The sequence below is a fragment of the Danio rerio genome, chromosome 16 (assembly GCF_049306965.1).
Source record: "Danio rerio strain Tuebingen ecotype United States chromosome 16, GRCz12tu, whole genome shotgun sequence".
In the NCBI taxonomy this organism is placed as follows: Eukaryota; Metazoa; Chordata; class Actinopteri; order Cypriniformes; family Danionidae; genus Danio; species Danio rerio.
Window position 1 is genome coordinate 33,469,754 of NC_133191.1, and position 11,348 is coordinate 33,481,101.

The 11,348-nt window shown below is 34.8% G+C and overlaps 1 protein-coding gene across 3 annotated transcripts; it reads left to right on the plus strand.

Moving 5' to 3' along the window:
• Nucleotides 1–190: 190 nt before the first annotated feature.
• Nucleotides 191–10,405, plus strand: tmem79b (transmembrane protein 79b). 3 transcript variants are annotated; one of them, XR_012392170.1, is made up of 5 exons: nt 191–281; nt 2,743–3,360; nt 5,717–5,911; nt 6,043–7,723; nt 7,777–8,100. XR_012392170.1 is itself a non-coding variant. In XM_009292402.4 (5 exons), exons 2-5 carry the CDS (start codon nt 2,754–2,756, stop codon nt 9,553–9,555), a joined length of 1,221 nt encoding a protein of 406 aa, XP_009290677.1. In that variant the 5' UTR covers nt 191–281; nt 2,728–2,753; the 3' UTR covers nt 9,556–10,405. The 3 variants fall into 3 exon arrangements, 2 of the variants coding, with proteins under 2 accessions (XP_009290677.1, XP_009290676.1); XM_009292402.4 differs by lacking the exon at nt 7,777–8,100 and adding an exon at nt 9,360–10,405 and having other exon boundaries at nt 2,728–3,360; nt 6,043–6,265; XM_009292401.4 differs by lacking the exon at nt 7,777–8,100 and adding an exon at nt 9,360–10,405 and having other exon boundaries at nt 6,043–6,265.
• Nucleotides 10,406–11,348: the final 943 nt, after the last annotated feature.

Sequence of the window (11,348 nt, forward strand, 5' to 3'; positions counted from 1 at the left end):
TATTTGGATTGGTTTAAATGTTTAATGAAGGGGCTAATAGATAATTCTAAATTACGTAATGTACTGTAATATATTTTATGCGAATATTAACTTTTGTATGTGTGTAGTCTATACTTTTGTCAGCAGGCCTGCATAATGAAAGCGCTTGAAGGAACTTCCCCTTTAAGAGCATGTCCCTTTAAGAAACTTCACCTGGACACACCTGAACTTCCACCACGGGAGTTACACTTCAAAAGAGGAAATAAAACAATCCAGAAATCTCAACCTGCGCTGAAGTCTGGGTAAGGAAAGATTTCGTTTTTCTTCGCATGTTGTTTGTTCCACAACTTGTGTCGCTCCAATGAGTTTTAGCTGTTTGACTGTTTGTCATATCAAATGTCTTGAGTTACATTAGTTTCGGCTTGGTTACGGAATCTCCGTCATCTCATTATTAAACTAAGCCCGCTGGACTTAATAGAGATGAGGTGTCTCCTGTAGATAACAATAGACTGACATGAAATGTTGTCATTGTTGTTTTGGATGATCTGAATTCGCTCTGTTCTGCTCTGTCGAAGGGTCCATGTTGGTTTTTCGGCCTCGCTCGGGAAGTCTCGGATTTCTCTTCGAAACTAGCAAAACAGATAGCTTGCTGCAGTGACACGAGTTATGGCTTAAGTATCGTGGATCATAGTTTCATGTTAAACAAATGTGTTTTAGAGGAAATTACCTTTTAACTACACGCTTGACAGCAGTTAGTATAGTGAGCATTTTGACTGCTAGCCAGCTGTGTGTCATAGCAGCTAACGTTAGTTTGTTTTGTTGAAAATTGTTAGGCTTAATTAAATTGTATTGCTTCTTGATTTGAATTCAGATTGAAACTAGTTTAAAAAGCATTAAACGGATAAATAGCCTGTTACTAGCTAACTCTTGGCAGTTAACGTTATAACCCTGCTGAAAACAACAACAATCAAAACGTCAAGCTGTCAACTTTTTAAGCTGTTTTAATAGAAATCATATTGGTTAAAGCAAACTGGTGGCACTGTGGGTTTCTACTGGTACTAATTCTGGGCATGGTTTCTACTGTGTGATTTGTGTTTTTTTATTTTAGCAGGGAAGTAACCACATACAAAATAATTTAAGACACTAACTTAATTAGTAAAAGTAATTTTGATTTAATGCAAGATTTGTTTTATGGTTTTGACCCAAAATTACACAATTTAACATTTTAATAATAATTATGATTAATTTTAGGGTGGCGCAAGCATCTTAGTTTTATTCTAGTAGTTTTTTTACAGTGAACATGTAGAACAGTAAACATGTAAACGTGTGTTTTGAATACTATACCTTTATAAACCCTTTTCACAAGCCTGTTATGATGCGTTTAACAGACATCAGTATCTTTAATCCTTGAAAGTTTTTAATATTTTGATTTATTATTTTTTAATGTATGAACCTTTATTTGTATTTGTGTATGTATTATATCATCTGTGCTTCAAATGACAAAAAAATGAATTGCGCTTGTGCAAAGCATTTCTAATGCAACTTCTATGGGACAAGACAGTAAACTTGAAGTTATTCTCTCCTCTAGCTGCCGTCATCAGTCTCGCACTATTTTTTTCCCCTTTTTTCTGAATGTCTTTATAACATCCTTGTGGAGTATTTCTTTTATTATTTGAGTAACTATGATACAGAAGAATACAACAAATATGTTTTTTACATTAACCGCGCTCTGTTTTCCCAACTTTGACGCTTTCTGCTACTGAGAAACCCAGAAATGTTAAAAGGGTCTATTACTAGGCCTGTCACAATATAAAAAATTTTTTGTACGATATATTGCACCACAGTTTATTTTGAAAAACTATATTATTGTTCTTTTAAAGTCAATTGATGCCACTCATTATATAATGCAAGTATGAACATAATAGCATCATAATTGTAGTACACTCTTACAAAAAAACAGTTAATATTTTATTATTTTATAAGATAATTATAGCAAATTTAAAAATTAGGCAGTGCAATTAGAATGTGAAAACGCATATGCTAAACAAATAAATAAAAATGGTAACAAAAAGCGCCAAGGTACCAAGAACTAGAAAAAAAAAATATGTTAAACAAAGTCAATTTAGACTTTTAAACAGAGGCACAGGAAACTGAACAGGCCACATCCTCTACCAGATGTATTTTCACTCGTTAGGCACCCAAATATACTATATTAATTTATAATAAATAATTATATTGTAAATACTATGTTTTTTATGACCATACTGACAATGACACCTCCAATAGAGACTGGATGAGATGACAAAGACTGTGCATTCAGCTAAAATGTTGCTGACATTGGTTTTTAAGTATGGGCGATATATATTGCATCACCAAAACTTATTGAAGTTATGTCCATGTGTGGTGCAATAAGTTGATATTTTGATTATTGTGACAGGCCTATCTATAACTTAAATAACTATAACCACAGTTTTACTACAAAAACAAAGGGTAAACTATAGTTGAGGTAGCAGAACCTTTGTTATGCCTAATATTTTGATTGTTTGTTTTGTTTGAAATCAAAGCATGGTTACTTTTGCAAAAGGATTGATCAAGTTATCTTCATAGAGTCTGAACTGGAGTTGGCTTTTGCTGTAATATTAATGCATTTCACAATATAGTCTCTCTCTCTTTATAAACATATTAGTTCCAGTGTGTTATGGCCTTTCACAAAATGTCACACAACAGTTTCTCACATATCATTGTTAGAATTTCTGTCTTTAGGCCCTGGGACAATGGATAAGGGCCCTCCTGGACCAGTAGCGGTTCCCCAAACCCCCCAATGGGTAGCAGAAGTGGACAAGTTAACAAAGGATGTGAACAGCACTGAGGATGAAGAAGAGCCGATGAAGTCTGCAAAAATGGAACCCAGTACCCTACCATGGCCTGAGAACAAACCCGAAACACAGATTCCCCCAGTCCGTGATGGTGAAACTACAAGCGTGAGGTCCGATTGCACTTCTCTCCGTGGTGGTCTCAGCCGGACCGAGAGCGAGCGAGAAGAGTTCATGATGAAAGAGAAGAGGAAGACTGGTGAGGATTGGAGGGAGATGGAGGCTGGGAAAGAAGAGAGAGTTTCTGACATTGGACTGAGAAACGGGGTGAAAAGCACCCTTACTGAGATCGAGTTGGAAGAGGTCAACACAATGCCGGAGAACGCAGCTCGAGTCTTCAGCCCCAGCATCACCATCCTGCGCTCCACCAGTCAGCAGGAGGCTGCAGAACACTGGAGAGATCAAGAAGAGGAAGCGAGAAGCCCCTTCCTTGGGTCACATGGGACACATGGCACACCGCTAGAAGAGTATTACCAGGACTGGCCGGATACACACAGATCACACTGCTGTAAGCTCATTAATGTTTTATAGGGCTGCACAAAATTAATTATTTTTATTTTTTTCTGCGATATACATTGCGTTATGAATACATTTTAAGTAGAAGTGTTGAATAACTATTTGGAAAGAATTTATCATTTTATATTGGTTGGGATGATTATGTGGGTGAGTGCATATGCATAAAATAAAAGAAACAACCTACAGGCATAGACAAATTCAATCTGCTTGTTAAGTGCGACGTCACATGAAGCGGCTTCCGAGTAGCTATATCAAGCTGTATAGGGAGACTCATAAACTGTAATAATAAACTTTTACCAAGCACCGTATTTCAAAAATCACAATTGCAATATATATATATATATATATATATATATATATATATATATATATATATATATATATATATATATATATATATATATATATATATACAGTTGAAGTCAGAATAATTAGCCCTGTTTTTTTTTTCCCTAATTTCTACACACATTTCTAAACATAATAGTTTTAATAACTCATTTGTAATAACTGATTTATTTTATCTTTTCCATGATGACAGTAAATAATATGTTATTAGATATTTTTCAAGACACTTCTATACAGCTTAAAGTGACATTTAAAGGCTTAACTAGGTTAATTAGGTTAACTAGGCAGGTTAAGGTAATTCGGCAGGTTATTGTATAACAATGGTTTGTTCTGTAGACTATCGAAAATAAATATAGCTTAAAAGGAGCTAAGAATTTTGACCTTAAAATGTTTTTTATAATATTAAAAACTGCTTTTTCTCAAATAAGTAGCAGCTTGGGCCCAGAAACGGTATTACATAGGTCACCGATATGACATCATGACCTAAGTAGCAGAAAAAGATACAAAGTAAATAAACAGCCTTTTGATTGTTTTCCTGAGGAGTCTAACTGTATTCAGGTATACAGTAGTTGGATAATCAAATGTAAAATAATACTCCATAGTCTTTGTTTATAAACAATTAAATCGGTACAATTTTTTAGGCCTGAATGCTTTTAAATCCCTCACACAGTCACAGGCCTCAAAAAGCACTTTTATTATTATATTATTTATTTTATTATATAATATAATTATAATCCAGACTTAGTATTTCGTATACTCGTGACTATTGTGAATGATCACATTGCGATATCGATGCTGAAACAATATATTGTGCAGCCCTAAGCAGTACCATATTTATTAACTGATTATAAATGTTTTTAGAGATGCAAAGATATTTCTAGCCCTGCAATATACATTACAATATAAATTGACAATATAAATTACATTTGCCATCATCTAGCAGTCATTTAAAACTAAAAAAGTAATTAATAATAATTTAAAATGATATTAATTTAAACTGTACATTTATAATAATATGTTGCTTAAAATCACTTTCCTAAAATCATATTGAAAATATCTGGCTTGGGTTTCCATTTTAGCTTTATTTTTGTGTTAATGTTGTAGATAATAATGTAGAATTTTAATATTCATTCATTCATTTATTCATGTACATTTATTCATGTAGTTTATGTAAAAATGTATATAAAATTCACTTTAATGTGCATTTTGCGTTGACTTAGTCTCTATTTCAGAGGTTGCGACAGCGAAATGAACTGCCTACTATTTCAGCATATGTTTTACACAGCGGATGCCCTTTCAGCCACAACCCAGTATTGGGAAACACCCATACACACACACACACACACACACACACACACTCATATACACTCATACACTATTGCTAATTAAGTTTATTAAATCCACCTTTACTGCATGTATTTGGACTGTGGGGGAAACCGGAGCACCAGGAGGAATCCCGTGCAAACACAGAAATGCCAACTGGCACAGCTGAGACTCAAACCAGTGACCTTCTTGCTGTGAGCCACCGTGCCACCCAATTTTTATAATCCTTAACTTATTTACGGGCATAGAACACATAGTTACTTTATTGGCATTTTTTAAATATAATTTTTTCAGTAACACTCCAGGGTTTTTCCAATGGGTATTTCATTGAGAACATTATAAAGGGTTCAAATGCAATGTAAAAGATTGTATGACAAACATAATTCAACTTTTTCATTCTTATTAGTCCTAATTAGGGCATTTCAATTTGGAGCTGCATAACTGAGATTTTGACTTGATGCTTAAAAGATTTTCCTATGCAAATATTTTAATCGATTGAATTTAGGAACGCAAATTCAGTGTCTAGACTAGCTGCAAGTGAATTCTATGATATACAAATACAATACTAGGCAATCTGAAAATCTTGTTAATGTGACCACCTCTTTATACAAAATGAAAAAGGACCAACACTGTGAACTCACCGCCATGATGAATTTATGAAATCTTTTTTTTTCTTTCAGGTAACTGTGGTTGCTGTAACCGTGATGCTCTTAAACTGGGAGCTTCCATGTTCACTTCAGCTTTGATCTTCCCCTTGTTGGTGTGGGGTGGCTATGTTTTCCTGCCCTTTGATGCTCCTCTACTGGACAGTGCCCCCCTAAGGCTGGTCTACACCCTGCGCTGCTCAGTTTTTGCAGTCATACCAATTGTTCTTGGTGAGTAAGAAGGGAAATGAGGCTTGAGTTCTTACATTGAAAAATACAGCGTGTCTTTTAGTGTGCAAACAGAGCTGAATCATTAAATCACAGGTAACCATTGTTCTCTTTTTTTTCTTTTTAAATCTTAGGTATGTTGGTTCTTGGCGTGTCCCGTCTGTGGTATCGCTCCTTGAAACCGCGGTTTGAAGGGGAGAAGGAAGTTAAGCAGGTTGCTGTTCATCAGCGTTATGTGGAGGACTCCATCTCGCTTTTCCTGCTTTACTTTCTCCAACTGACTGTCATGGCTGCCTACCTGAATCAGGATCTGCTTAAACTTATTCCCCTCCTCACCATTGTTTTTGCCTTTGGCAGGTACTGTACTGAATCCACATGAGAATTATAGAATGGAATGTCTGATTTAGGAACTGTCGTTAACACTCCATAAACGTTCTCAGAACTTCAGCAAATATTCTGGAAAGTTTCTCTCAAAGCAAACATTCTTTAAAATACATTAATAGAATGTTCTGCGTTTTAGAGTAGTTTATCTAAACCAGGGTTAGGCATAAATACATTTAAATGTATTTTAAAATAAAATACCTAATACCTTAAGTTTAAGTGAATTGAAATAAACTACAGAATACAGCAGTCACAAAATGTATCAAAAGAAAATACAGTATTTGTCTATTATAAAAATACTACAAAATACCTTTAAAAAAGGAGCATGACATCAGTCTCTTTACTATTAAACTGACTCCTCAATACTCTCAATCATTTCTGAAAACTTCCAAAAATTTGTCATCTATTTTTGCAAAAGGCTTCATATACTATATCCTGCCCCTGCTGAATAATCTGTCAGTTTTTAGGAGATTATTAAATATGTGTTTTATATGTTGTCACTTTGACATCTTAGGTATACATCTTCATTTACTATACAGTGCAACTATACCTGCTGTTCAACTATTGCCATTTAAAACAGCCAATGGAGTATAGGAATCACCTCTGTAGGACACACATTTCAGAAATCCATTCAAAACTACTATTATTTGTACAGTATACTCTTTTCCAAATATTTTGTCTTTTTTAGTTATTCTTTAAACGGAAGAGCTAAAGGTGCAGTAGGTGATTGTCCTCAGAAGCATTTTTTGTTGTGCTGGTTGAAAGTCTCTTCACAGTCTAATAGTAATGTTTAAAGTAAATGATCTAAATGTATTTATATGTATTTTTATATATTGGGTAAGGCATAAAACTAAAAAATATTCATCCAATTAAATAGTCAGACCGACATCTCTCATAATTCCGATAAGTAGCCCAATCTGTCTGTCAGCAAATGCAGATTTGAACAACAGCGCAGCCTTTTCCACGCATCTCCGCTGACCACGAGAGACCGAGCACGTGCGCGATCAGTAAAAACCTGCTGAATCAAAACTTTTTAAAAACCTGAATCAATATCGGAGTTACCTTTGCACGCTGGAGAAAGGATGACAATGGCTGAAGGATTTCTTTTAGACAGGCAATGTTCTGTTTTAAAACTGTTTTAGCTTCACGCAAAGCTGTTGTAACATTAGATGTTGTTGTTACAAATGGGTTATATCTTCACAGAAGTGTTGTTCAGCCACTAGAATCTTCTGAAGAAAGATTGATAACTATTTTCAGTTTCATAAGGGACCTTTTACAGCATCAATAATGTAGTTTTTAATTAGTTTAACAACAAAACACAAGTAAATAGCGCTATTCCGCCTAGTCTCTCCCTATATTGTTTACCATGCAGCTCTAAATATTCACTTTGAAATGGCATGTCAGTTTGGCTTGCTCGCCGCCAGACAAGCACTAGTCGCTTTTAACACATGAGAAAGGCTTCTTTTGCTGTGCTCGTATTTAAGGAGGCGTGGCTCTAGACGGCACGGGAGGGACTGTGATTCAGAGATTTATGCTAAGCTGTTAGCATTGTGGAAGATCACCTACAGCACCTTTAATAATGTCTAAAGCACCAATCAGACGGTGCATTTATATGATGTCACCATGTAGACTTCTTACAAAGTATTTCATAGTATTTTTAAAATACAAGGCACTAAAGTGTTTTGATACAAAATATTAAGCCATTTCCATTAACCCTATCAAATACAAATGACTATTGTATATATAAAATACATATTTGAAATGCATGTATCATAAATACTGCTCATCCCTGACTGAAACTAAAAAATGTCAAACAAAAATCATTTATATTGTATTATTTTTTTCTACACATATTTTTTATTTTTTTAATTCTAATTTTGTTTAAACTAGCTGCCATTCCTAATTTTTGCTTAAAGGGCACCTATTCTACCCCTTTTACAAGATGTAAGATAGGCCTATTTTAAGGAGGCTGCTCGTAAACTGTACACTAAATTATTGCCCCTTTAAATTTGATATGAAATCAGCAGCAGAATATCGGCTCCTCCCTTTTTTTTTTTCATTTGATCAGCAAACCACAGTCATGGACAGTGAGAGAGATCAAATTATCGATAAATTGTTATAATATCTGCTTATTTGCAGTTCTTAGAAATAGATAACCTTATCACCTGTATTCCAATGTCATGAAGGAGCAGTCGGGTTTTCTCACCGTTCACCTCATCAGCACAGCCATTTTCTCTAGTGAAAAATGTAACTCCATACAAACTTTTTTTTTTTTTTTTCCCAAAATGAACTACCAATATTAAACGCTTTACAGTTTGTGTGGCATTAACTATACCATACACTGTCATCACTGACAAAGATGAAAACATCAAGTGTTGTCTAATATTAAAATAAATACTTATTTATTATCATTTAGATCGTGAAATATGTGAATTAGCCCGTGTTTAAAAATATATATTTATGTTAATGTCATTAAAATTAGAAAAGTGGCAGTTTATTTATTTATGACATGGAAGCAAAAAATGCACTTGAATATAGAAAGTGGTTTTTACTACAGTAAATAGATGGGTTGAGCCTATTTGGCTTATTCATTAACTAAAATGACTATGCCTGTCTATGTAATACAGCGGAATACTAGTGTACAACCCATATTAAACAAACATTTTACTACCTACTGCGCCACTGCATCACGTATGTTACTTCCAAAAATACAATGGTACATAATTTAAGGAAAGTGTTTGGAATATTTTTGGTACTTTTTGGTAGTTTTAATACTAAATAAAAATGTCTATGTTTTTTTTCTGTTAAACAAAAATCAAAATGGTGTTTAAATGAAAGTTTTCAATAAGTGGATATTCAGATATGTTTATTAACATATTAGGAAACATACAAAAGAAAATTCAAACTTATTTTTCCTAACTAGGATGTTGTGAAAAAAAGATTTTTTTTAATGATTGTGTGTGTCTTAATAGAGACCTGTTTATTCACATATTAAAGTGTCGGTAGAATCTCAGGTATTCAATGTTTTGTAATTATGGTTTTCAAGTAGTGCCTTTTTGTCCCCTTACAGATTGCTCTACTGGGTCGCAGCAGCGTGTGGCAGCAGTTTGAGAGGCGTCGGCTTTGGCTTTTCGTTTCTGCCCATGTTGGTTATGCTGGTGGCCAACATCTACTTCATCTTCCTCTCCGAATCTGCAGGCTCAATCTTTGCCCCGAACATCCCAGATCCACCTGTTCCTTCCAACAAACAGAGGTTCTGGGGATAAACAGACGACACATGACTATTTTCTGCTGCTGCCAAATATAGACCAGATCGCTTTCGGCTTAAAGCCCACTGAAATTGGACTACGAGACATTAGTTTCTAAGAATGTGATTTCGTTTTTCTCTCCTGTTCTCTGCATCCCAGAGCATTTTTGTATAAAGAATAGATGGGTTAGATTTGCCAGAACTTTGCTCAAAAGGAGAGAGATATGAGAAGTAGAAAGAAGGTAATGTTTTATTTTTCTCTGAACTAACTTGTGTACTTGGGAACTTGTGTAACTTTAGATGTTAAACTATGAATTAAAAAAAGGAACAACCCTTTATTGCAGCCAAACATGAGCGGAATAAGCTGCTTCATCCATCAAGAGAGCTTCACATGAACCCGTTTCAATGCATCTATTTTAAGATGAGAATATCAACAGAATGAGCACAATTCTGAATATTTATACCACATGTGTTTTTTAAAGTTGGCAATGTTTAAAAAAAGTTTGCATTTGTTAGGCATTGTTTGCTTATTCAAGTCTAAGCTGTTGTGTTGTGTGTGAAGTTAGTGGCTTGCCCAAACCTGTATTTTTCCACAGCCACTCCTTTATCTCTCTTTGAAAATTTAATGGCAATGTGAAGTTTATTCAGAGTGTAGATGTATATTTTTAACAGATTTGTTAAAAGGTTTAGAAAGATACTGGTAGTTTTTTTTTTCCTGAAGCACTTGCGAAATGCTAATCAAAGCTTCAAAGAGGTTTATCTTTTGGGCAAATGAATCTATCTAGCTTAATTTAAATCACATTTTTAACAGTCAGACTCTTTGAATAAATGTTTTTGGTAATAAATAAACATGCATACATTAACTAAAACGTTGTTAATCGCAAAGCGTCGTGAAAAGTGAACCTGTTCAACAAGTTCGCGTGTTTTTTTGTTTTGTTTGTTTTTTGTCGGAGGTCAAAAATAGGCCGTTTCCTGAAGTCTCATTTGACAGGTCGAATACAGGTTGAAAGAGGACCACCAGCTCAACTAATAATTGATTATATCATACTGTAAATGTCTGAGTCAGAATGACATCTCAAAGCCGAAGGAGAAACGGCCCTTGTTTGTTGCGGATGAGGGAGAACTGCCCGTTTCGAAAGCTGAGGAGAAATTGCTGTGGTAAGTTTAAGGATTATCTATTTAAAAAAAGAGGAAAATATCTAAAAAAAAATAAATAAATAAAGATTATATATAAAAATAGTAAGTTAACGTCACTGCTGTTACGCAATTAATTCAAACAACAAAAAAAGCTCACTTTAAGTAACCTGGTAGATATATTTGTCGGCCTACTCTGCTTGAAGTAAAGTGTTCGAGTATGTCATTCAGTATTGTCAATAATGATATATGTTGTGTTTGCCCTCATAAATTTGACATACATTCAGATTTGATCGTTGCTTGTATTTAGATCGGTGTATTCATGTTCCGTGGTGATTGCTCACTATGCCAGCTGTCTGTCGGAAGTTGCAAATCAAGTTATGTAATGCCACTTGTTTGATCGTCCACATTATTATTATTACACAGATTCGAGGAACGCGCTCGTGCCAGACTGGAGTCAGTGCAGATCATGCCCTCAGTCACAGACCGGACCAAAGTGTTGTATGAACACAATCGAGACCTTCTGCAATCCCTCACAGCCTGATTCCCGGCCCCGAGAAGAGCTCTCAGGTTTGCGTCTAACATTCTTTGCGCTGAATCTGTCGGCTGTTTATTAGATTCATTTTCTTTTAATGGCCCCATTCTGTAACGTTGCAATTAAGTCTAGCTCTCTAGCTT

Excerpts from the sequence above, each read along its gene's own strand:
- tmem79b (XM_009292402.4), top strand. The coding sequence starts at position 2,754 with ATGGATAAGGGCCCTCCTGGACCAGTAGCGGTTCCCCAAACCCCCCAA. Across the intron at positions 3,361-5,716 it reads TACACACAGATCACACTGCT|GTAACTGTGGTTGCTGTAAC; the intron begins GTAAGCTCATTA and ends TTTTTCTTTCAG. Across the intron at positions 5,912-6,042 it reads AGTCATACCAATTGTTCTTG|GTATGTTGGTTCTTGGCGTG; the intron begins GTGAGTAAGAAG and ends TTTAAATCTTAG.